We start from the raw sequence: 25,175 nt of genomic DNA on the forward strand, positions 1-25,175 counted from the left end.
CGCTGGGCCTGACTATGTCGGGTGCTAGTGTCCACGGGGATTTCCTGCGAAATGCAGTCATTGACACCGTGATCCCGCATAACCCCGCTGTCGACATTGAGGCGGCTTTGACATTTGCACTTGAAGGAGGCGCCGAGGATCTAAATGCTGTCCTGTCCTCGATCCCACAACGCTCGTTGCTTTTCTTTGGTATGGATGAGTACCGCACCATAGTGCTTACAGTTTTGATTGACCGCTCCCCCTACTCGTCTAGATGAAACCGTTCCGGTACGCGTTGTACTGAGGCTTTCGAACTGCTCCGAGAATGACTTGAAAGCCCATCTTCCGCGGCTGGACATTGGTATGAATGCGCTTGTTTTCAACCCGACTACACCCAGTACCGAAGAACCAGCCCCGGCGAAAGACTCGATATTTACGGGGAGCGTGAATAATAAGGAAGACCCATTGGTCGTTGTGAACGTTTTTGAAGGGGATGAAGGAAGCGGAAACCATGTTTACGTGATATGGAAAATTGATGCGTTCCTTCGTGAGTTTTGTTTTCATAAGGACTGCATGTCCGATCTAACATTTTCACAGACCGGCCTCGTATTCGTATTCAACATCCTTGTGTTGCCTTCTCGGTTACTGCTTCGTTAAATGCAGCAGAAAGCTCCGACCATTCATTTCGCAACGACGAATATCTCCCCACCACTGTGCCGGCATCTTCCAATGTATTGCAGGCGCTATCTTCAGATCCAGCTCTCAAATTTACTGCCCCTTACCTACCAGCATCTAGGCTGCTACGTGTTGTTCCTGCTGCACAAAAAGAAGCGCCTGTGCATAATCTACGACAGCAGAGCCAGCACCCCATACGCATTGTGCCCGCGGCAAGTGCAAGAATTCGCTGCTCCCGGCTTAATACCTTTTCAAGTCGGCCAGTCACGATTGCTTGCTTAGACTTGGAGGTAACGCCATTTGTGACTTGCGATGTGGTTTTTGACAAGGCCGATGTCGTTTTGTCGGACGGACAGGTAGAGGATATATCAAAAACACCCGAACTCCAGCCTCCTATTTTGCTACGGCCTAGGGATGACGTTACCCTGATTTATAAGCTGATCCCTGAATACGGACCTGAGGCTTACCTCTCGACGACATCCTTGGTCAGCAGTCTTGATATTTCGCTCGAAGGGGTTATCAAACTATCAGACGATTGCCAACCGCGGATTTTCATGCAATGGCGGACTAACGTCGACTTTTCTATTCCATTAAATCCTACATTTGGCGGACCCAGCCAGGTCATGCAACGCAACAACCGTCCGGCAAGTTTATCTGTGACATCTGGACCAAGCGGGCCGCCGTCTACAAACGCAGCAAACCGAAGTTCGTACCGGGAACGAGCCTATTCACATACACGAGGTGGAGTGACTGTATCATTTTCCGGCCCTGTCGATGTGGAGATTGGAAAGCCGTTTCAGTGGGATGTTTTCATTGTGAACCGTTCTCCTGCTCCTCGAAAATTCACAATGATGGCAATCCCACGGAGAAAACGGGTGGACCTTCGACGCCATGTTACACGACCATCCTCATCCTCCATATCAGGCAAAAAGGACAAGAAAGAGGAACATCTAGCGGAAGCCGTCACAGATGAAAGCATTATTCATGCTATGCAAAAGAATGCCGCGGGACAAGATGCAGACTTAGTTTGTCTGAGCACCGATTTAAGGATAGGGTAAGCACTCACTCGTCTGAGAATTAGCTATTTGCTGACGTTGTCAAAAGGCCGCTTCTCCCTGGCACGTGCCATTCTACTGAGCTCATTCTCCTCCCTCTAGCGACCGGTGCACTCCACCTAGAAGCGGTACGTCTTATCGATATGAACTCAAACGAGACAATAGATATAAGAGATCTTCCCGATATCGTCGCAGTAAGTTAGGTGGCCGCGATGAGTACGTTTGCATGTATATATATATATATATGATGTGATGTAATGATGCCATGTAGTCTCTATGCGGATAAGATAGATAGGATACCCCTGATGTGTTGTTAGTTGCTAGCGACAGTTTAACAATTGTACAAGAGTTGAATATATTATATTGAAATATATTATATTTATCACTTATATACTTATGTACTTATACATAGTGCTATGTATATGGTCGATTTGACGCCAAGCGAGATAGCGGGAACCCCGGACTTCGCATTATTAGTGGATGACGCTCTCTGCTTGCGCCTTTTGGCCTGCCGCCTACACCATCTTTCCAAGGTTACCTAGGTACTTACAACCGTCAACCATTCCACGACTATTTTGTTATATTTTCGACCGCACGACACCTTGTATCACTGCTCATTCGGTGCGACTGCTGGCAATCACTGCGGCACCGCCCGACGGCGCCGTTTCTAGCCTAAGGTTGTTCGCGCGGCTATTTCCTTTGCGTCATTCTGAGGTTTTTGATCGACTACGAACGACTTCCTCGACTCCACCAAAGCTTCAAAAAGAAGCCGTCCTTCATGTTCCTCAATATGCTCGACCGACTCGACTTCACTCGCCAGCGGGTTTTGAATGGTCTGAACCGTAGATATATTTACGGACGTCTGGTGTGTTTCTCCCTACCATGGCTTACCCTTCACCGCTGCTAGCCATTTTACTGACGATGCAATACGGGGCAGCCTCTACTACACACAACATTATTTTTGATCGAGATGCTGGTTACCATGAGGCTAGTAGCCAAATTCAACTCATACTATGCCGACAAGCCAGGTAGGCATATTCGTTTCTCACTGACTGGATGAAACATGGCTAATTATCTATAGTTCTAACGACAATGGTCACGAACTCCGTAAGTGTCGGAACAATTGCACCTTGGGTAGTTTCTGGTACTGATACTTATCATTAGGTCCTCGGTGGAGTTGCGGATACGGTGGCCCAAACCATCACAGCCTTCAGGATGCGATCGTCACAGCGCCAGGCGGATTCGGAGAACGGAATCATATCGATTGAAATACAAGACTTTGATAAGGAGAAGCCTCCACAGTGGGGAGAGTTGGGATATGCAAAGAATCGGCCTTCGCCATTTGACTTTGAACGGCTGACACGATTCATGGCCTATGGGTTTTTCATGGCGCCAATTCAGTTTCAATGGTTCAAGTTCTTGTCGCGGGCCTTTCCCATCACCAAGACCTCGGCAACAGGACCTGCTTTTAAAAGGGTTGCCGTGGATCAATTGATGTTTGCTCCTTTTGGTAAATGTTTCCCGGAAGCCTCATACCGCGTACACTTTATGGTCATACTGATAGGCGTTATCAGGCTTGTTCTGCTTTTTCACGTTCATGACTCTGGCAGAAGGCGGAGGCCGAAGGGCGTTGATGAATAAGTTCCGTGACATTTACCTACCGACGCTCAAGGCCAATTTCATTCTATGGCCTGCGGTACAAGTCTTGAACTTCCGTGTGGTTCCCATTCAGTTCCAAATTGTAAGTGCATTCTTTGCTCAGCAACCAATGGACTTCCTCTAACAGCTAAATTAGCCATTCGTTTCCACCGTGGGAATTGCATGGACGGCGTATCTGTCCCTTTCCAACTCGGCAGAAGAGGAGTAATCCGATATGTTGCTCCAGGATCTGCGGTCCATTTGTGCCGCACAGCAAGAGATTATTATCTCTTGTTCTCTTGTTCATTTTTCCCTGGCTTTTCAAACTTTGCCTTTTTTTTTCTTTTCTTTTCTTTTCTTTTCTTTTTTCTGGTTCGTTCTACTCTGGTATCTGATACAACTTGGCCGGGAAAGGATTGATGGCGTTATGGATTCGAATATCTTACGACCATGGGAGTTGCTGGTTTACAGAACTTGGTAAAGGAAGAAATCTATCATCGCATTTGAATTTTATATGGGCATGCTTTGTTGTTCAATGGTCTCCTTTTCCAAGGCGTTTTTTGTACTGTTAATGGCGTCGTTGAACGATGCCTCCATCATCTATGCCAGTATACAGTCATTCTGAGCTTCTATTACCTCGGCCATCTTGCCATACATACTCATAGACCTCGGATCCCCAGAGAATACCTATCTCCCGATCCGATCCGGCAGTGCGATAGAAGTAATTGCACGCATCCAGAAGCTCGATTGACATCAGTCCCGCATCAGCCCGAGCAGCGACGGTCAGTCTACCTTCTCACCGAAGCCCCACCAGAGGAATTCTTGCTGCTACCCCGCCAGCATAAAGCTGGTCTCCTCTTATTATCATTCATAATTCATTCGCATGCGCTGTCGTATAGTACACTTCTAAATCCCAGTCTCCTGTTGTCCTTCTCTCCATCGCACACATCAAATCCAGTCCTCAGACGCAAGGCTTCGACTTCCTCGGTAACCCAGCTCTGACGACGTCATCGAAACATGTCTCTCTCAAACAAGCTTGCTATCACCGACGTCGACGTCAAGGACAAGCGCGTCTTGATCCGGGTAAGTCAGAAGATGGATCATCTGCATGGCTGGGCTCGTTCCAATGCTTACACGATGTGGCTGTAGGTCGATTTCAACGTCCCCCTTGACGCCGAGAAAAAAATCACCAACAACCAGCGAATTGTCGGTGCCTTGCCCACAATCAAATATGCCATTGAGCATGGCGCAAAGACGGTGATCCTGATGTCTCATCTTGGCCGCCCTGATGGCAAGGTCAACCCCAAGTACAGCCTGCAGCCGGTTGTTCCAGAGCTCGAGAAGCTCCTTGGTCGCAGCGTCATCTTCACAAAAGACAGTGTTGGTCCCGAAGTTGAAGAGACCGTCAACAAGGCTTCCGGTGGCCAGGTCATTCTCTTGGAGAACTTGCGATTCCATGCTGAAGAGGAAGGTAGCTCCAAGGATGAGAACGGAAACAAGGTCAAGGCCGACAAGGCTAAGGTTGAGGAATTCAGGAAGGGATTGACTGCTCTGGGAGATGTTTACATCAGTAAGGCCCAACCCAAAACCAAAGTCCTCTACCGTAGAGCGGAGCTAACGTAAAAAATTCCCTTAGATGATGCTTTCGGAACCGCCCACCGTGCCCACAGCTCCATGGTCGGTGTAGAGCTTCCTCAGAAGGCAGCTGGTTTCCTTGTGAAGAAAGAGCTTGACTACTTTGCTCAAGCATTGGAGAAGCCCCAGCGACCTTTCCTCGCTATCCTGGGAGGCTCCAAGGTTTCCGACAAGATTCAGCTCATCGACAACCTGCTCCCCAAGGTCAACAGCTTGATCATCACTGGTGCGATGGCCTTCACATTCAAGAAGACTCTTGAGAACGTCAAGATCGGCAACTCTCTGTTCGATGAGGCTGGCAGTAAGATTGTCGGCGATGTCATCAAGAAGGCAAAGGAGCACAATGTCGAGGTTATTCTCCCCGTCGACTATGTCACCGCTGACAAGTTCGCTGCCGACGCAAACGTCGGCAAAGCCACCGATGCCGATGGCATCCCAGATGGCTGGCTCGGTTTGGATGTCGGCGAGGAAAGTGTGAAATTGTACAAGAAGGCTATCGCTGAGGCGAAAACCATCCTTTGGAACGGCCCCGCTGGTGTCTTTGAGCTTGAGCCTTTTGCCAACGGAACCAAATCCACCCTTGATGCTGCAGTTGCGGCCGCGCAGTCTGGCAGCATCGTCATTATTGGCGGTGGTGATACTGCCACCGTTGCCGCCAAGTACAAGGTCGAGGATAAATTGAGCCATGTGTCTACCGGCGGTGGTGCATCTTTGGAATTGCTTGAGGGCAAGGATTTGCCTGGTGTTTCGGCTCTTTCGAGTAAGTAAAATGTCAACGAAGGGCTAAATAGACGACGAAGAAATCTGACGAAGTCTTTACAATCTAAATATACAATATAATTTATTTTCTTTAATTCTCCCTTTGACGTTTATTTTCGTTATTTCTTTTACATAGCCTTTTACAGCAGACAAATGTTTCGAATACATTTGTTTGAAGTTCAAATTTCTGATATTTCGGTCTTTCTAAAATCACAGAGAAAAATGCACCAAACCTTTGATACATAATTAGGAGGAAAATTATGGAAAGGTACAGACTCGGCTTGGGATAGAACGTCACTCCAAAGCTCCCGAGGAGCTTTGTTTATTTCCCTTTCTTTTTTCTTTCGAGCCCTTTTTGATACCAACTGATGTTCTGAATTGGAGAGCGAAACGATAATCTTCGCGATGACAATTGAGATAGTTGATAGTAATCATTAGTAGTAATCCGGTTGTATCTGATATTCCATGCTCTCATATGAAGTTATATCGATATGATACTTTTCTTTTGTTTCGGTCATGGTTTGTTTGCTCCAAAATAATTCGAGTGGCTAACAACTCGCTCGTCTATTGAATTATGCTGTCCGGTAACTCAAATCTCAAGCCCCTGATACCACGAGTCTTAGTTTATTTAGCGCCCTCGACTTTCTTCATTTCCTCCCTGTATATCGTAGATTGTACGTGAGCAAAAGTGCAATAAAAAGAATGACACCAGCGATGCTCTTTGCGTACCTTAGTTGTTTGGAAAAGTCCTCACTCTCGTCATCGTCATCCCAGCTCTCCTCCCAGAGATGTGTGTTGTTGGTACCGTTAGCCGCTGTTGAACCTTGGCCCTGCTCGGTCTCTTCTTGTGACCAGTCTGGGAATTAATTAGTCAGTGAGAAATGCTTATTATTGAAATTCAGATAGCGCAATACTGCTTGAAGGAAAGGCGATTTTCAAAGCTTCTGCTTGCCGGGTTTCGGTGCAAATCAATGGGGGGCTAGCGTCCACTGCAACGCCAAGGCAACGCAAAACTTACCCTCTACTGGAAAGTCTTCGAATTCATCATCTTCCTCTAGCACTTGCGGGGTCTGTTTTTGCTGGGTAGGTTGCTGTGAAGAGTTGGCGTCGGCCTTGGTGGTGGAAGCTGACATTGCGGGGATTTGCTGCAGGCGGAGAGGTTCACGAGCGAATTTGGAAGCGGCAAGAAAGACTTTCTTGCGGCGATGATCTGGGTGGTCCGGTGGTAATGCTGGAGGGGCTTGAGTGAGAAGGAGTAGTGATTGAGAGTGTTGTCGTGTTATGTATAGTTAGTTTTAGTTTGCTAAGTCATCGAATTTGATGCCGTCAGTGCAGAAGCTCCTCAAGGCCTCAGGCGGCGAAAGCGGTCAGCCAGGAACGTGAGGCATCAGCGTCGGCGAGCGCTCATTGGCTGCCGCGATCGGTCAGCATCGCATCATCTTCAATCTTGTGATACTTTGCTACTTCCAAGATTGTTATTCCTTTGATGCCTTGGAAGGCTACCTGCTGCTGCTTGGTGAATACGGCAGAATGCAATAGAACACGGACAGCCTCAACCATGCTTTGGCAACAGCTGGGAATACTGGAATAGCCCGGGATCAGTGGCCAGACTCCATCAAGCCAGTCATTTTCTCCTCTACTCACTGCTCAGCCCCCGAGTCACCAACGCACTAGTCGTACTAGCTACTCTTTGCTTTGTGTATGCCTTACGCATTCCTGCAGCCTCCCCGCTTCGTGCTCGACTTGCCTAACATTTAATATTGTCGGAGCTAATCAATCTTATCGCTCTATGTCCGGTATCCGCTAGATCCCGCGCACTGATTCTCTATATCTACCGTCGAGCTGTTTTTACTGGCATTTTTCCCCTTGCTTCAGAATAAACTGTCGCTGCACATATGGCTGTGTGTATCTACGCAGCTCAACAGATTTCTCCTACGCCTTAGCATTGAATGTGTGTGTCATCGGGTGTTCAGAGTTGAAGCGACTGTAAACTCCCTCCCTCTACCAGGTTGGCATCATCGTTCCGAGTCGCGTGCCTTTGGCAGCAGGACAGAAAACCATTATGAACCGCGTGGGATCATGGCTTTACGGCCGCAAACCTGGAAATGGACTTATACCAGCCCTAGAATTGGCTACGCAGATACAAGATCGTTAGTGATGTCTATCTCCTTGCCTTTGCGTGCATTTACCCGTAACATAATATGGCTAACATACTTCGTACATGGACTCACAGTTGAGCAGGCTCTGGAAGGTATGTGACACAAAGCAAGATCTGTTTGTTGCCTAGGATCTAACGCATGGACTGGCAGCGGCCACTCTCATCCTGAATGATGATGTCGACGGTGCTGAGATGGGTCTCAGCAAAGGTGACTCGTCCTTTCACAAAGTATGCCCCTTCCACTAATTTGTGTCTGTCTATGTCAATATATTGCTAAGAACAATTATAGACGGGCAAGGGCGTCGTTGGCTTTCTTCGTGCGCTTCTTGGTTTTGAGCAGGAAATCATGCGCCAGGGTAAGTTTATTCTTCTGGTGTGTTCAAGTTTTCTATAGGAAGACTAATATTTGTTGCTCCATAGCATCCGAACGGCTTTCTGATGCCGAAACCAGTGCATACAACGACATGCAAAGAGTAACGCATGCGTCGAGTGCGCCAGACGCCTTCCATTCGAAGATTTATGATGTGGGCACCGAGTATGCGCTCTGTCAAGCAATGGCGCAGATAATGATCGCCGTTGTTGGAGTGCTCAATGAGAGCCTTACAGAGAGTCTGAAGGGGTTTTATAAAATGAGAAAGGCACACGCAACTCTGGATGCAATTGTGCGCATGGAAGAACGTTATCTATTGAATAATCGACCTCCCAAATCTCGAACAGCCCCTGCAAATCTAGAAACCGAGAAGCACTCGTTGGTCATTCCTACTACGAAACCTTCTGGCAAACACACTGGTAGCAAATCCGATCAGGATCTGCGTCGAAATATGGCCGAATTGAAGTTGGTAAACGAGAGCCAGAGTACACCCAGCTCCGCTCCTTCTAGCAACGCAAGCTCGGTTTTGGGTGAAACTCTCACCCATGATGCAGATGCGGCAGATATCTTCAGCCATCCTATAGACTCATTTATACACACTGGTGCCAGCTTATGTCTGGGAATGTTGCTCGCAATGCTCTCCACACTTCCCCCCACATTTAGTCGCTTGCTTGCGGTCGTCGGGTTTCGAGGCGATAAAGAGCGAGGATTGCGCATGCTCTGGCAGGCCAGCAAGGCTCACAGTTTGATTGGGGCGGTTGCTGGATTGGGAATTTTGGGGTATTATAATGGATTTATTCGGCTTTTGGACATCATCCCGGACGCCACGTCCGATGATGAAGCGGGAATTGAGGGATATCCCATGGAACGTTTGCTAGGGTTGCTCAACACGATGAGAACCCGGTTCCCGAGAAGCCAGCTGTGGCTTTTGGAAGAAGCGCGAATGAAGAGTGCCAATCGGGATGTAGAAGCTGCGTTTGAAATTCTGAAGAACAGCACTAAAAGTCCGCTCAAACAGGTTGAGGCGTTGCAAGCTTTTGAGAAGAGTTTGGATTCGATGTATCTGCACAGATATGAGGATTGTGCGAAATATTTTATCGAGGTGAGTATGATTTTTAACTGTTTATCGTTACGACTAGTACTGTAATTATCATGCTCATTGTCTCCATCATCTAGTGCACCGAACTCAACTCATGGTCACCCGCTCTATACTTGTACATCGCCGGGTCTGCATACGTAGTATTATACCGGCAAACCTTATCTACAGACCCCTCTGCGGCGCAGAAATACGCAGAGAAGGCGAGGGAATGTATCCGCAAAGCACCTACAGTGGCAGGCAAGAAGCGGCTGATGGCACGTCAACTGCCTTTTGAAGTATTTGTGACTCGCAAAATAACGAAATGGGAAGCCCACGCCAAGGAATGGAAGGTGGACGTCGTAGATGCAGTCGGGGTAGATCCGATTGAAGAGATGATCTTTCTCTGGAACGGATATAGTCGCATGGGCGCGGAGGGACTGAAGGACTCTCTCCAAAAACTGGAGTGGTCCGAGAATGACCTCAACAAAGACAACAACAACCAGCACGGTGACGACGAAAAGGCCATCATCCAGCTCCTCCGAGCTGCCATCCTGCGAGCATTACGCAAACACGCGGAGGCAAAGGATATCCTGAAGCAAAAGGTCCTCGTCATTGATCGATCCGTTTTCAAGGGTCATCTACGAGACAACTGGGTTCTCCCCGCAGCCCATTTTGAGGTGGCGGCAAATCTGTGGATGGAAAGACCTAATTATGTATCAACACATATTTCCCCTTTTGAGGATTCATTATCAGGGGAAAAGAAAGAGGAAGAGGGAATACAAAAGCATAACATCACCACAGAGAGGCAACAAATTCAAGAATGCGACGAACATTTAGAGAAAGCTGCCAAATGGGAGTCGTATGATCTCGATACTCGAATCGGTCTCAAAGTGACCGCTGCTAGGGATGCTATTAGCAAGTGGTATGCAAGTCATCCTGTTAATGCAGAATAGGGCTTTGTTCCCGTCTGCTCAAATACTTGACTGTTTGGACTTGGGTGTATGTTCTTTTTGGTTTACGTCTAGAGTGAGGAGAAGAAGTTTAGAGAGTTCTGTATGTAAAATATCATTATATATAGAAAAGCTACCATTTTTTGTCCATTTTCAGGTAGAGTTATCGAATATATCAGTCAATAATCTCAACAGCCTTTTTTCCCATTTAAAGATCTACCTATGTAGGTAGTGAAAGCCGAATCTATCTCCACACATGTTACACATCATAACTACCTAGGTAGGTCGTCAAATATATACAACTGATCATTAACATTATAGACATCTTCCTAGTACTTTCTTTGCCGCAAATAGCAGATCAATCGAAAGTTTTTTTTTTAAAAAAAGACAAACAAAGTGGTATATCAACAATGAAAAATCAACGACCAAAAGCAAAAGTCTATCGAGACCCAACTTTTTAGTCCGATAGTTAAGCAATATAAACAGCTCTGTTATGCATCAAACAGAAGCCCTCGACCACTTTCCTCTTGCCCTAATCCTCTTTCCGTAGACGTAAAACAAGAACGGAATGGGGATCAAGGCAACAGAAATGAAACCAAGCGTGCTCGCAGCCCAGTCAATGCCGAGATTATGATACATAGCATTCGCAAAGAGTGGGAACCCAGCAGCGAAGATGCTACGTAGACAGGTATTGGCAGCAATTGCAGAGGCAGCAGCCTGCGGAAAGGTGTCTACTAGATAGTTGATAGCAGCTTGAAAGATGGTGAAGAATCCAAGGCCCATGCACGCAGCACCCACAACGGGGCCAAACCAAAATATGTTGCGGTTAGATGTCCAGGCGAAGATAAACAAACCACCAGCAAAGATAATAGAGCCTAACATCATCGGCGGGAGACGAGCTTCGGGCACTGAGCGATTGTTGTTTGCCTTGAAGCGTTTAATGTAGAATCGTTGATTGATAAGATTGACACCTGCCCCAAAGAAAATTCCTATCAGCATCGCTAAGAATGGTAGCTCGCCCGTGACAGGGCCCCAGCCACGCTCTTCTTCGAACTCAATGGGGAATGCCGCAAGATTCAAGTAAAGAATTCCGTAGACAAAAGAAGCATACAAGGCGACGCAAAAGCATATCGGCGTAGCTAGCAAAGCAAAAGGCCGGATCAGGTACTTGTTCGCCAACTCTTTGATGCTCACATCCCATTCTTCATGTTTGGCATGTAAAGCCCAGTTTCCAGTTTCATGCCGCAGTCGCTGCGCTTTATATACAAGCAAGACAGGCGGGTATGATTCGTCAACGAAAATGACATCCAAAGTCAGGATAAACATCATGTAGATACCGGTGATCTACAAAAGGATTCCGAGTCAGCATCACAATCATGATCATCCCTTGCGTAACGCAGTTGTGCAACCACCTGTATCGTGAAATTATGTAGACAAAAAAGAAGGAACCTACATATTGCGTCCATCTCCAGCCCAAATAACTCTGACAAATCGCACCACCAATAATGGGACCAAGAGTAGGACCACCCACGACAGCCATTGCATAGCCGACAATAGCTGCACCTCGCTGCTCCGGAGACCAGATATCGCCCAGCACACCACCAGTATTGGTTACGGGGGCAGAACCAAAGAATCCCGTGAAGAAACGCGTGATCATGATTGTTTGAATATCCTTTGCGGTGGCAGTACCAAATGAGAAAACAGCCGCGACGAAATAAGGCGTCATGACCGCCATTCTACGTCCGTAGAGCTCAGACAACGGCGCCCATAGGAGCGGACCAACTCCGAAGCCCAGCAATAGCAATGTGAGACCGAGCAAACTGACTTCTGTGCCAACGCCGAATTCTTTGCTAATTTGTGAGGTTCCCGGGGTATAACTAGTTGACAGACACGCGGGTTAGCATGCGGTGACGAAAAAAGATATCGGGTCATGGGAGTACGTACATAGCACTCGCCAGTGTTGCACCTGTCGCAAAACAAAAGTGTTCCATGGTTAGCCCAGCCAGCCATAACATGCGGGAGAAGAAGACGACCAACATACCTGCCGTTGTCATTCCATACAAAACTGTGGTAACGCATTTCTTCTTAAAGTTCCAGTTCTTGGGGTGATAAGGATCATCGGGCCCGTCAAAGTCAACAAGGACATCTGGACCGGTTTTCGTATGCGACAATGCATGAGTGAACTTGGCGATCTGGCCGGGCTCTCTGCTTCGAATGCGCGAGACGACGGACTGAGTGCGCTGGTTCAACCGGGACGAGGTCGTGTTGGCGGTAGTTTGCTTCTCCAGTTCTAAGGGCTCTATGGGGGCGACATTTTCGGTGGCAGGTCCTTCAGTGAAGTTTTCCTCCTCGTCTGTTCGGTCTGGGGCAATCGAGGATTCCGTGGAGCTGCTGCTGGTGATGGGTTCCAGCGGCGGCATTATGTACCTTATCCCAATCGAGTATTAAGAGCGGACACGGAGATGATATATGTGGCTTTTAATAGGATATCCGTCTCCAGAGACAAAGAATAGAAGGAATAATAAACAACTAAATATGTAAAGAGAAGAAGAAAAAATGCAACGAAACCGGCCGGACTAGATGCCGGTTTGCCGGCTAGTGCCCTGAGCGGTAAGCATTACAACACAAGCAGACCTGGTTCCTGCAAGCCGGTAGTGGTTAGTTGGTTGCTGCTGCTTAGTTTTACTATGGGTAATAGTTCGATACTGTGACTATGAAGCTTGCACATGTACCTAGCCGCTAGTTATATGGATGTATATTACTACTAATTGACAATCGTTGAAAGCAGCAAGGTAAAGGCGTGACGTCACCCACGCGACCCGCGTATTGAGCGTTACAATACGTACAAATACAGCGCTGATTGGCGAGTGACGACACTCGGCAGGGAAATCGTTCCCGGGGAGTTAGCCGGGGTTGCGGAAGCAGTTAGCCGAGGGCCAGCCTTGGCGAAGCTTGTCTGGACTACAGATATAGATATAGATTGGGATCTTTGAATTTCCTTCTAATTCGCCTTCACTATATCCGTTCCATTCCATTGAAAATACATGGCCGCGAAAGGCAAGAGACAAAAACTATATATCAAAAAAAAAAAAAAAAAAAAAACATGCTTGTTCGTTATGCAGCTTTTCAGAAATCGAGTAAACTATCATCCATAGCCCCGCCAGCATTGTCATCGTATTCTACGACACCAAACTCCCAATCACCTCGTTGAATCCGACTGACACGATCAAGCTCCATCTGGTATTCCCTTCGGAGTTGTTCCAGAGTGACGATGACGCGCCGGCCGGAGGGTCGCTGTTTGTGAATATTGTGATTGCTCGCACCATTCACTGAGATAGTACCACTGCTCCGGCGTCGTTGGTTAGCAGCACTCGGGGGGCTTTTGGATGGAGTGCTATCCTCTATGAATACATCATCCCTGTTTCGTTTGCCCGGCGTGCTCGCTTCCAAAATGCTCGAGGGAGCCGGAGGTACGGCAGCGTCGAGGTCTACTAAAATATACGCCTCACTCTGGTCGACGCACGCAAGAAGATTGATCAACGACAGCAGTTCATGCCGGATTTCCTTGCTCTCGATATCGTCTTCTTCCACCATGCGCTTAGTTTCTTCTTCATCGACTTTGCCACGTCGGGCGAGCGCCCTTTGCGTGATGGGGAAGTCTCTAGCATGTCGTAGTCGCTGAACCGTTTGGTATCCCAACTCGGCTGCGCCTCGCAAGTCATTGCGCGCAATGCGATAAGCATGCAAGACCCGGTGGTAATCTGGAGTGTAATTGTTTTCCCATGAGTTTCCGTCTGCATTAAGGGGAGAGCTGAAGGACGTCTGTTTTCGAGCGAGTGACATGAGTGATTCGTCCACATATAAAGAGAGGTTGGGAGTAAGCCATAGAGGGAAATGGAGAAGCTGTTCAAGACCGGATGTTCCCGATCCGTAGGCCGACAAAATGGCTGTGATGAGAGACGCGAGCGCTGACTTCTGCAGTGCATGGTTTGTGTAGCGGGAAAGTGCCGAGTAGGCCTTGTCGAACTGACATGTCCGTAAAGAAGCATAGAACATGCGAGACAGAATATCGGTCCGAAGATTTTGATAATCAGGATCATCGGTTGATTTCAGCGGGTCCACTTCTAATGCCTGTAATGCCAAGGATGCAAAGTCCGCGACATGAGAGAAGGAGCGAGCCTTTTCGAAGACGCTGTATATGTGTTGGAAATATTTTGGAAGGCCGTTGTTAAAATTGTCCGCATCGAGTATGTCGAGTAGACCGGCGGACATGTCACTCAGGTTTCCAAGAGCCCTTCCCGCTGCTGTAATTAACGTGTCAGTAAATTGTCCTTTGTTCCGTTTTCCTTTTTGTGCCGCGGATTCCTTGATACTCACAAAGTAGATATGCAGCCTTCTGGAAATAAATAGCTGCTGTATCAAATTCTGTCCTGGCTACGAACAGCCGTCCTTTCACATAATTAGACCATGCGCTGCTTGGTTGAAATCTTAAAAAGCTGCTGGCAAGGTCAATGTTGCCATTTGCTATTAGATTGCACTGGATATGCACCAAGCCGTTCGCAAATTCAACATTCCCAGGGTGAACAACCCAAGAAAGCACATCAAGAATGCCTTTTGTTAATGTGAAGCTCTGGGAGATATTGATGTGAGGGCGCGGTTTGACATCGGTTACAAAGAAATCCTCGAGGATTGACTTCACGCCACCGAGACCTTTCGACTGCAATTGCGCATCAGCAGTATCATTGTGGGCCCGGTTAGTTGATACTCGCGTATTAGAACTCAACCAGTATAACATTTCACACTCTTTAATAAAGGCAATAAGCAGCGGGAACAATTCTACCGCATCGAAAGACGAGCCCTGTTCCTGGCTAATTTCGCCCTCAACAAAGACGACCAAAATGAGGAGATCGTGCAACATACGGCGAATGTGGGAAATCGTCTCTTGGGAACCGTTCGCCATGGCTCTGAGTCCAAATGCAGTGAAGAGCAAATCTGAATCTTTCCCCCCAAATGCCATCGGCAACGTATCCAAGACAATGTGAAACGGTTCTTTCGGTAGCTTCCATATGTTGATCTGCTTATTCATGGCGGCGCAAAGCCCGTCATACACTTCATCTGAAACACCCTCACCTAATTCGGACTTGTTGATAAAAGCTGCTAGTCGCTCCGTAGCTGAATGTAGTGGCTCTAGGTAAAGTTCGCTATACATTGCCTCCTCGAAAATTTGCAAGGTTGCAGCAGGGAGTCGCTTTCTGAATTCCGCTGCGACCTTGATAAGATGGCATGCATCAGCGTATCGATTGCTGAGCTCGGATTGAAGTTTACGATGTCGCCATCGATCAGCAATTTTGGGCAATTCATTATCGAGATCCGAAACAGAATTGTGTATTAACAATTCTGTTGCACTGCATTCCCTAATAAGAGCACATGTGTCTGTGGTAACCAGCCAGGGCAAATCACTGTAAGTATCATATGCCAAGGATATCGGTTCGAACCTTCTGCTGTGGACTTCTTCAACAATCTGCCAGAATTGTCGCCACTTGTGGTCAGTATCCGTTCGATACTTGTCATAGTCCATGTCATCATCCGCATATTTCCTTAACGAAACGGATGCAGCTATCGTGGAGCAAAGACGTTCTTGCAACGGAGCACTGCGTTTTACCGATGCCCGCGGCTTCAGAGCTTCTTGGTAAGAAACAAGGGCAGTTTCCAGGGTTTCTGCTGTGTAACGTCCCGGATGGAAAAAGTGTTCTAACCACTTGTCCGTCGGATCAACGACGTCTGAAATTACCAGAGCAGGAGCCGGTTCATTCCGCCGGGTATCCCAGGCAGTCGATGTCCAGTTTGTAGACCAGTCTTCCTCAAGGCTTTCAAAATTGAAGTGTAAAGTATATAGCTGGTACAGACAATTGTTTCGCCAAAGCACCCACAATTCCATTCGCCTCCCTTCCTCCACCGGCCGTATTTGAAAGTCTGCAACACTCCAAAACATATTGCCCGTAGAGTCAGGGTCTAATGGCCGGAAGACAGCTTGCGGGAAAATATCATCGATTGTTAGTGGACTAGTGAGGCCGCCTTTGACTGCCCAGAATTTGAATTTGCCCTCCTCATGAGGAGTATATGTCGCAACGTAATAACGATACCCCCCGTCCAAAGCTCTTTCAGCGTTGAAAACTCGCAGGAAGACAGATTCTGCTGGATTCAAAAAGTACGTCGTGGTGTCTGGTTGTTGTTTTGATAGTGTGCGGCCCAGAAGATCTGTTGTGCCGACCAACTTGTTGGCTGCAAGGTTCCAAACCTTCAATGTATGGTTCAAGCAGACTGCAAATACATAAGTCTGATCTGATGTTGTAGCGATAGCGTTTGGGGTATTAGGGTCAAGAGTGCGCCCGTTATACGATATGCGCTGTTGCCCTGTCCAAGGTACTAGACCGCGAATTGACGCTCCCCAGGTTTTTTCGTCGAAGGTAATCTGCGACCAGTGCGATCCTGGTGTGAAAGCATGTAAGTACGGCAACCGTATTCAACGAGACTAGCAAGAGAAAGAAAAAAATAATTTTGAACTCACCATCATCACCGGTCCTTCTAGTCAACCGGAGAAGCGCACCACTGTCCAGCGCAATGAACAATTCCTTTGTACTGCACGCATGCAAGCGATGAGGTTGCGTAAAAGACAGAGGGGACGGTGTGAAGGATTTGCACCAATCCTGAATATTTTCATCTATGGACGAAGCACGTCGAAAGAACTCTGGTCGAAGCGCTATTGTGTAGAGACGCCTTGAGCTTGTAAGAACAAAGACATTCAAAACATCGTGATCTTCGGTATCGGCCAGCGCAACACCCGACGGTAAGATAGCCTCCTGAAAATCCAGGCGAAGCACGAGATTCGCCTCATTATGATCAATGGTACTCTTTGAGACATCTGTGGACTGGATCTCCAACACTTTATTTTCATTGACCACCCGCCATAAGAAGGTACGCGGGTAAACCCTTCGCTGGCGAAAGTAAACAGAGCCCTGCGTAGCTAGGTATCGTTTGGCAAAATCTTCGTCGTCTTTGATGCCGATAATATCATCGTGTGCTGCCCCCGAGGAAAGTGATAGTCTGACTCGTCGCTGCGCGTTCTCCTGCGTAGGAATCTGTATATCCACGACGGCGCTGGCTTCGACCGGGCGCACATCGACCTTGGTCTCTTTGTAAATTTTCGCCATTTTTCTGTGATGACCGGCTGATTGACAGTGTGAGGCGCACGGAATCTGTTGAACGTCGTTATGCCATACTTCACCAGCCACTGGCGAGATGTTGTGGTTTTTTTTTTTGGGCCAGCCTGAGAGCTTTCAGGTTTCCACTGTCCAAATTAAAAGAGCTCAGGTCTCACTAATCCGAGAATGGGTTTAGCGCGTCGCGGCCAGTGAGGCTGTGGGGAAAGCGCCAAGCCAGGCACAGATTTATGGCTGCCTCATTTTTCAGGGCATCGATATCACTATTATTTAATTTATGTACATTTTGTATAGCTAGGTATTTCATCCATGGCGTAATCTGTTACGCTCAACTGTGATAACCTTATTATATACAATATAATCACGCAGGCTTAGGACCCCTTGCTATGCAAGTATGATATGATAGACATAACGAACATACAGGTCATGAAATACATAATACATCGTTAAATCACAAACATTGGTATAAATAATAAGCGAAGATCCATCCTATCATCGTGTAATTTTTCTTTTCTTTACTCGTTCTCCAGGTCCTTTGGGCTAGGGTCACCAATGCCATCTTCCCTGATCGCAAAGAGACAGTCGCTTTCGGGCAAGCAGGGACTATCGTAAATCTTACATATCCTAGTTTCCCCTCGACCCTTCTTCAAACTCAGCCGGGTTGTGCTGGCATGAGCGATAATATTGCCACCAATGGGTTTCTTGGGATCCGGATTAAACATTGAACTCGGGCCACCGTCAACTTGAGAAACGACCTGATTTGTGATCACAACGGCGATGCCAAATTCATCAACTAGTCGCTGCAAGGTACGCAAAAACTTGGCCAGGTGAGTTTGGCGATTCGATAATTCACCACGACCATTAAAATCTGTACGGTATAGTGCTGTTGCCGAGTCCACGATGAGAAGCGAAAATCGAGTCTCACACATCATTTGAGACGCCTGGTTGAGAAGTTGAAGCTGATGGTCTGAATTGTATGCGCGAGCGTAAGCAACATTATCCAGCACTTCTTCTCCCACGAGTCCATATCGTTGTGCAACAGCCAATAATCTCACAGGACGGAATGTGCCCTCAGTATCAATGTAGAGACATTTTCCTTCGCCGCCGCCCATGTCGAAAGGTAGCTGGCAAGTGACCGCCAGTGTGTGGCAGAGTTGACTTTTCCCTGTCCTGAATTCTCCGAAGATCTCAGTGATGGAACCTGTCTCGATGCCTCCAGCCAGCAATGTGTCTAGTTGTTTTGATCCAGTAGTAATAGATATAAGTTCGCTACGGCGTGCGTGCATTTCTGTCGCGGTTGTGAATCCCATCGGAACAAGCTTGAGGGCTAAAGTTTTGGAGAAGAGCATCAGTATATGTACTCCGTTGAGACATTTCAACTGGACTTCAACTCACCTTCAGTTAAAATTTTTGTGGCCTTTTGTTCAGAAATACCTTTGATTTGCTCCAGAATGCGCTTAGGGCTATTGGTATGTTAATATGTATGGGAACCTCTTCGCTTTGCAAGATCTATTTGAGTCTATTTGTTTCACAATACTCACGTATATGCGACCGACTCCACAGTATGGAACCCTCCATCAACTATTAGTTTAATATCTCGTGCAGTCAATCCAGCAACACCCTACATAGGTAGTCAATATCGGGACTCGGAATCTATAGGATGTCACAGAATGTTATACAGTATCAGAACTTACTTCGAGGGCTGAAAGAGGAGTGGGAGCACCGGGGCCTGTAAGACCACCTTCATCATACTCCTGCTGCGGTTCCATTTCGACAGTCATATTGGGTGATTAATGTTTCGATAAGTCCGTGGGAGAATGCCGACGCGTCCAAGTGTGGAATACCACGGTGAGTAGCGGTGCAAAATCGGCGATAGGTGGGACTGTACGGAGTACTCTAGAAGTTGTTCGATGTTATTCCGTATATTTGACGATGTCGCAGAACCTCGATGTTCCTGTCGTAAGACTGCTCTTGATGAATGCGTCCTCTCGTGTGTTGGAGGGACGCGTCTTGTTGGCATCGCCTCGCCACGTCGCGAAGTCACGTGAAGATAGTTGGAGATAAGCCAACCTACAGCACACAACGTACTCTGTTAGTATGAATAATGCTGATATTTTGTGAATACATGTCATTGTAACAGTGATGGCCACTTTGTTCATCGACAATAACAACTCTCGGCTAACAAATACTAATGTAAAGTCAAGTCTTTTCAACCCATTCTATCATGTTACTAGTCCTGTGTTCCAGGCCCAAAAGCAAGAAGAACATTGCAAAACAATTCAAACCGCTAACTTCATCAACACAATCACGATGTCATACCTGTCGATCGTGTTCGTATTAGATTAGCTCCAATGCTTCGATGAAGCGGGTAAAGTGGAAGTTTCTTGCAGGAGATTCGGTCTTGATCACCAAAGAAATCAAAATGGACCGCGGTGCTGCTGGCCTGGGCGGAAAGCAGTCGGAGATACTGCACTTGGGTGAATGCTTGATGCTGGAGACTTATTGACACCCTGCCGTGCGAGGTTTTGGCGAGAAGCATACTGTCTAGGCGAGTAGACACCGTCGACATAAACACCGCTTTCTAGCGCTCGAGCACCGAATGGGGCATCGTGGAGCCCGGATTGTTGTTTCCACATATGTTCAGATCGTTTAGCTTCCTCGGCGAAGGCTCTGTTATACAGGTTGATCTTCCATCGGCTAACCGCCGCGACGAAACTACCAACGATGATGACGAGAACCTGTTCGCGACCTTTGTTAATCAAGGTTTGTCTTTGGGGGCAAACTCGATGGTCCGGGTATTATATAAGTACCATGGAACAAGCAAGAACCTACCGTCAAGCATGAGTTAGTTACAAGGTCACTTACACGGATACACTTTGACAACTTACAAAGACTATCTTCTCCCACGACTCCCAACCTTTCCAGAATGTCATCATGCCGGGAGCAGCAACGCAGAGGCCAAATTATGCAAGCGAAACTAGCAAACGAAGTCATATACTAGACGAAGAAGAATGCAGCGTAAGTTGCGATATGGTGCATGATAGATGAATGACAGTCGTGCACTCAAGAAGGGGACGATGGCTTATACGGCTCTTTCTCTCCAAGGTCGGCCAGAGGGCGCGGCTTCCCGATGTGTGTGATTAGGTAGCTGCCTGAACACGCCTCTGGATAGCTTAGTCAACCACGCACAACGACAGTCTGAGTGTTTTCTCTGTGCACTTAGCATCTGCCAGCAATCTTTGTAGAAAATCTTGTCTTTTAGCATGATCATTAACCATTATAGTATCTAATCGCCTCTATAGCCTAGGTACTCAAGAAATCTCCATCTCTGTCCAGTATGAATCGAAGTTATACTCTCCTCAGACAATGGCGTCACAGGGTAGCGAGAATGCTTTAATAAAAGCCTGTTATCTCACTGATGCGATGAAAACTAGCATCGGCAATTGCATATAAAAGCAAAATGGTCGGCGGTGCGAGTCACAATTCACGGAGAGTTACATCTCTAGACTTCCGTCGAGGGCGCCTCCTGCTTGTAATTCGCTAACTCTGCACCCTGACCGCTCTGTCCTCGTTTTCGACCAGGAAGGCGGAATCCCAGGTGTGATGAGCTGGGGCGATTATTATTATTATTACTATTATTGGCGGTGGCAGCGGTTTCAGATGAGTTGTCGCCAAAGCGAGAGAAGAGTCCCCTCTTCTTCGGTTTTGCTTCTTCGTCGGCTAAACCCACATCTTCGAATGCTTCTTCCTCCATGGACTGCGGTTTGACAAAGGTCTGGCTTTTTATGGCAGGACGCTCGCCGAGTCGAGAAAATCGGGAGGAGTCGAGTGATGCGCGCGATTGGACATTGTCAGCATATTGAATCGGTGACTTGGCGGAGATATCCTGCAGATGCGTCGGGTCAGAGATACAGCATTGCAAGGGAGTGATGAGCACATACAAACGAGCGCCGATAAGAGTCAAATGACTCGCGAGATATGGAAAACGGCTCGTTCTCATCAACCAAGTTTCTATGGTTTGTCGTTGCTTTAGAATTCGAGGTTCTGGACCAAAAACTCCGCTTTTCCGGGGGGGAAGGCTAGTCAAGAGAGATCCATCATCAGCAAAGGAACCATCATGGTATCACACAGAAGGATGGGATGCCATGGCTTCATACTGGAAGATAAACGCCGCTGTCATTGACAACTAACAGGATGATATATCAGCCACAGGGGTTATTTTATCTTCAATGCATCCCTTATCGTGCAAGGCGGGTGGGGGAACTGGCGGACACGCGCGGCAGGCACATACCGCTTAATTTGTATTCGTTTGACACTTCCTCTCTGCTATTCCTGAAATTCAAGGGGCCGCTGTTCGTGCTATTAAGCAGCTGTGAAGATTTTTGGGTTTGACTGGTATCATTGCTGTCTTCGCTGCCATCTGAGGCTGCGGGCTTGCGATTTAGTATGTTGCGAAATTGAGGCATTTTGGACTATTGAATCATTGACGGGAGTGCATTGGCTTGAAAGGCGAATACAAAAAAAGAAGCTTGCATGAATTGAGGCGACACAATCAGAGAGCAAAGGTGCACAAGAGGGAAGAGTAGACGATGGTCGGCGAACCTCACATGATCGGAACTTGGGCTGTTAAATACATCATTAGCATTGCACAGCCCTGGTGTTAATTGGGTACAAAGTTATGCTAAGCCCTTTCACAAATTTATTACCATTGGCATTTTGACATCGACTTCCACTACAATTCAAGTTCCAACCCACAACGTAACTACGTAAATGGCGCGCATCAAAAAACCTCATTGGCAGGCAGTTCAGAGGCAGGGACTGCTTATAAAGCATAAATTAGAAGCGCAGCCCTATCTGTGACGGATAACCCAGTGGAAGGATGGCTGTCGGTTGGCTGCCTTGCGTAGACGGAAGTCAATGGGTGAGCGTGTCTGTTTCGAATCCGGGAGCGGCCGAGGCGACTCGTCGGAGAACCACGATTTGTTGCCCAGCCCTAAGCAATGGAGATGAACCCCCAGGGAAGCAATTCTGCAAGGAACTCTCCACTCTGGGATGGCGACAGCAGACGGCACCTCCTCGTGTAAGGAAGCTGGCCATTTGGCTGTACAACTGCATTCTTCTTCTTTTTCCCCCTCATCTTTTTTTTCTTTTTCGATTAGCATGCGCATAGCTTACTAACCAGTTAATTAACCAGCCCTGTCACTGCGGCAGTTCTTTCAGCCAAGGAAAAGAAGAGCTCTGATTGGCCAGACAAAGGTGCACACCGCCTTCGGGAAAGCGCCATCTTGTTCTGCCGCAAAAAAGTTAAAAAAAATATCATCTCTCAAACTAACAAATAATCAACACACTCTTGTAACAATTGATATTGGCCAACCTGCCAAGATGTCTGGCACCAAGCGCAAGGTCGATTCGGCCGAGGACAGAAATGGAAAACGCACCAAAACCAAGATCAATGCCGTTCCAGCTGCGGATAACAGCAAATCGAAATACTATCCCCCGACATTCCAGAAAAAGGGAATCACGAGGGGTTCTCGGAAGATGAACAGAGATAAAAAACTACGCAAACAATCGGAAAAGCAAACGTCGTCTTCCAAGAAGCATCGACGTGGTGACGATGAGGAAGAAGAGAGCGACGAGGACGACTCATCTGTTGATTCGGATGTGTCAATGAGTGACGATGGTGACAATGACGAGAACGACGATGTTGATGTTTCAGAGGAAGAAGAAGAAGATCAAGAAGATAAAGGGCAGGAGTACGAGACCGCGGAAGAAGAGTTTGGAGAAAAATCAACCGACGCCGCCGATGCTGACAAAAGTATGTATTCTCTCCACGACGTCTCTCTGACCACGACTGACAAGATTGGCAGAGAGCTCTTCTTCTCGTGAAAGCCACGCCAAGCAAAAAGCCCTAGCACAAGAACGCAAGGCTGCGAAGCCCAATGCTGACATTATCGCACGGTCGAAGAAATTGTGGGAACGACTCCGCCGTAAATCCCACGTTCCTCGGGAAGAACGCAAAAAGCTGGTTGCCGAGCTCTTCGAGATTATCACTGGCAGAGTCGATGATTTTGTTTTCAAGCACGATTCAGTCCGCGTCATCCAGACCGCATTGAAGTATGCCAGCCTTGAGCAAAGGAAAATGATTGCCAGTGAACTCCAGGGGCACTATAAGGAGCTTGCCGAAAGCCGGTATGCGAAATTCCTACTCGGTAAGATGTTGGTTCACGGCGACGCCGACATTCGCGACATGATTGTCCCTGAATTCTACGGGCATGTTAAGCGTCTTATAAGACATCCCGAGGCATCCTGGATTCTGGATGATATTTACAGGACTGTGGCTACTAAGAAACAGAGGTCGATTCTGCTACGCGAGTGGTATGGCCCAGAATTTGCCATTTTCCGAGAAAGTGGTGATTCGGATGTGACTGCAGATTTGTCTCAGATTCTCGCTGAAAGCCCCGAAAAGAGACATCCGATAATGCACGCCTTGTTCGAACTCATCAATCAACTCGTGCAGAAGAAAACGACTGGATTTACCATGTTACACGACGCAATGCTCCAATACTTTTTGAGCACGAAGCCAGGCAGCTCTGAAGCAAACGAGTTTATTGAACTCATCAAGGGAGACGAAGAAGGAGACCTCGCTAAGAATATGGCATTCACAAAGTCCGGGTCAAGATTGATGTGTCTTTGCCTTGCCTACTCATCTGCCAAAGACCGCAAGTTGCTCCTTCGATTTTACCGGGATACTATCAAGCTGATGGCTGGGGATGTCTACGGGCATATGGTCATCCTTGCTGCATTCGAAGTCATTGATGACACTAAGCTCAGTTCTAAATCCATCTTCCCCGAGCTTTTGAGTCAAGATGCCGATGAGTCGACTCGCCATGAAGATCTGCTAATGCAGATCAATGACAACACAGCCAGGATTTCAGTCCTGTATCCATTTGCCGGTGATAAGGTCAAATGGCTTCTTCCCGCTGGTGACGGGGAAATTCTAAAGGAAGTTTTCGATATCCGAAAGGAGACTTCCAAGAAGGAGCCGGCCATCCGTCGCGAAGAACTTGTTAAAGCGGCCAGTGCAAGCCTCCTTGAGTTCATTGCAGCACGCGCCGAGTCCTTGATGGAGACGAGTTTTGGTTGTCAATTCCTGTCCGAGGTGCTCTTTGGTGCGGATGGCGACAAGTCCGCTGCTCTCAACGCCGTTGCTATTGCCGCCAAATCGAAGATTGAAGCCCAAGACTCGCCATTCGTTGGAAGAATGCTCAAATCTCTCGTTCAAGGCGGACGTTTCAACAGTGCCGAGAAGAAGGTGGAAAAGGTGAATCCTCCTTTGGATTTCCACAACTTGCTTTACGACAATATCAAGGACGACATCATGGCTTGGGCTACAGGAGCACAAACCTTTGTCATTGTAGCATTGGCAGAATCAGATGAGTTTGGCCAGAAGAGCGAGCTTCTTAAGACATTGAAAAAGAACAAAAAGGCATTGGAAAAAGCCGCTACTGGGGCGAAGGGGTCGTCTGAGAAGACACAGAAAGCTGGGCCAAGCAGCAGCGGTGCCAAGTTGCTATTGAGCAAGATTTGATGTATTATCTATCATCTATTGGTCTTCATGGTATTTATTCCTGGCGTTAACTTGACTGTGTGTATGTACT

At 47.5% G+C, this 25,175-nt stretch overlaps 10 protein-coding genes across 10 annotated transcripts; 5 read left to right on the forward strand and 5 right to left on the reverse strand.

Moving 5' to 3' along the window:
• Positions 1–14: 14 nt before the first annotated feature.
• Positions 15–1,995, forward strand: UA08_04469 (hypothetical protein; the record flags this gene model as incomplete). The annotated part of the gene is made up of 5 exons (XM_020266883.1): positions 15–189; positions 254–526; positions 577–1,708; positions 1,759–1,903; positions 1,981–1,995. The coding sequence occupies 5 exons, from the start codon at positions 15–17 to the stop codon at positions 1,993–1,995; spliced, it is 1,740 nt and encodes a 579-aa protein (XP_020120186.1).
• A 684-nt stretch (positions 1,996–2,679) lies between these two features.
• On the forward strand, positions 2,680–3,576 carry UA08_04470 (hypothetical protein; the record flags this gene model as incomplete). Its single annotated transcript, XM_020266894.1, has 5 exons — positions 2,680–2,737; positions 2,791–2,816; positions 2,874–3,219; positions 3,284–3,450; positions 3,505–3,576. The coding sequence occupies 5 exons, from the start codon at positions 2,680–2,682 to the stop codon at positions 3,574–3,576; spliced, it is 669 nt and encodes a 222-aa protein (XP_020120187.1).
• A 788-nt stretch (positions 3,577–4,364) lies between these two features.
• Positions 4,365–5,750, forward strand: UA08_04471 (Phosphoglycerate kinase; the record flags this gene model as incomplete). Its single annotated transcript, XM_020266905.1, has 3 exons — positions 4,365–4,430; positions 4,497–4,917; positions 4,984–5,750. The coding sequence occupies 3 exons, from the start codon at positions 4,365–4,367 to the stop codon at positions 5,748–5,750; spliced, it is 1,254 nt and encodes a 417-aa protein (XP_020120184.1).
• Positions 5,751–6,365: 615 nt separating this feature from the next.
• UA08_04472 (hypothetical protein) lies at positions 6,366–6,874 on the reverse strand (the record flags this gene model as incomplete). Its single annotated transcript, XM_020266916.1, has 3 exons — positions 6,366–6,399; positions 6,471–6,597; positions 6,760–6,874. 3 exons carry the CDS (start codon positions 6,872–6,874, stop codon positions 6,366–6,368), a joined length of 276 nt encoding a protein of 91 aa, XP_020120185.1.
• A 929-nt stretch (positions 6,875–7,803) lies between these two features.
• UA08_04473 (Mitochondrial outer membrane protein iml2) lies at positions 7,804–10,300 on the forward strand (the record flags this gene model as incomplete). The annotated part of the gene is made up of 6 exons (XM_020266927.1): positions 7,804–7,891; positions 7,975–7,992; positions 8,051–8,127; positions 8,189–8,255; positions 8,320–9,371; positions 9,446–10,300. 6 exons carry the CDS (start codon positions 7,804–7,806, stop codon positions 10,298–10,300), a joined length of 2,157 nt encoding a protein of 718 aa, XP_020120182.1.
• Positions 10,301–10,795: 495 nt separating this feature from the next.
• UA08_04474 (hypothetical protein) lies at positions 10,796–12,717 on the reverse strand (the record flags this gene model as incomplete). Its single annotated transcript, XM_020266938.1, has 4 exons — positions 10,796–11,641; positions 11,751–12,174; positions 12,242–12,263; positions 12,339–12,717. 4 exons carry the CDS (start codon positions 12,715–12,717, stop codon positions 10,796–10,798), a joined length of 1,671 nt encoding a protein of 556 aa, XP_020120183.1.
• Positions 12,718–13,423: 706 nt separating this feature from the next.
• On the reverse strand, positions 13,424–17,508 carry UA08_04475 (hypothetical protein; the record flags this gene model as incomplete). Its single annotated transcript, XM_020266949.1, has 3 exons — positions 13,424–14,601; positions 14,675–16,786; positions 16,866–17,508. 3 exons carry the CDS (start codon positions 17,506–17,508, stop codon positions 13,424–13,426), a joined length of 3,933 nt encoding a protein of 1,310 aa, XP_020120190.1.
• A 524-nt stretch (positions 17,509–18,032) lies between these two features.
• On the reverse strand, positions 18,033–19,298 carry UA08_04476 (DNA repair protein rhp51; the record flags this gene model as incomplete). The annotated part of the gene is made up of 5 exons (XM_020266961.1): positions 18,033–18,844; positions 18,913–18,980; positions 19,059–19,098; positions 19,143–19,170; positions 19,212–19,298. 5 exons carry the CDS (start codon positions 19,296–19,298, stop codon positions 18,033–18,035), a joined length of 1,035 nt encoding a protein of 344 aa, XP_020120191.1.
• Positions 19,299–21,019: 1,721 nt separating this feature from the next.
• UA08_04477 (hypothetical protein) lies at positions 21,020–21,983 on the reverse strand (the record flags this gene model as incomplete). The annotated part of the gene is made up of 4 exons (XM_020266972.1): positions 21,020–21,403; positions 21,459–21,596; positions 21,675–21,703; positions 21,809–21,983. The coding sequence occupies 4 exons, from the start codon at positions 21,981–21,983 to the stop codon at positions 21,020–21,022; spliced, it is 726 nt and encodes a 241-aa protein (XP_020119982.1).
• Positions 21,984–22,899: 916 nt separating this feature from the next.
• Positions 22,900–25,105, forward strand: UA08_04478 (hypothetical protein; the record flags this gene model as incomplete). The annotated part of the gene is made up of 2 exons (XM_020266983.1): positions 22,900–23,332; positions 23,385–25,105. 2 exons carry the CDS (start codon positions 22,900–22,902, stop codon positions 25,103–25,105), a joined length of 2,154 nt encoding a protein of 717 aa, XP_020119981.1.
• Between the last annotated feature and the right edge of the window lie 70 nt (positions 25,106–25,175).

Source organism: Talaromyces atroroseus (genome assembly GCF_001907595.1).
Source record: "Talaromyces atroroseus strain IBT 11181 chromosome Unknown scaffold_5, whole genome shotgun sequence".
NCBI classification, from domain to species: Eukaryota; Fungi; Ascomycota; class Eurotiomycetes; order Eurotiales; family Trichocomaceae; genus Talaromyces; species Talaromyces atroroseus.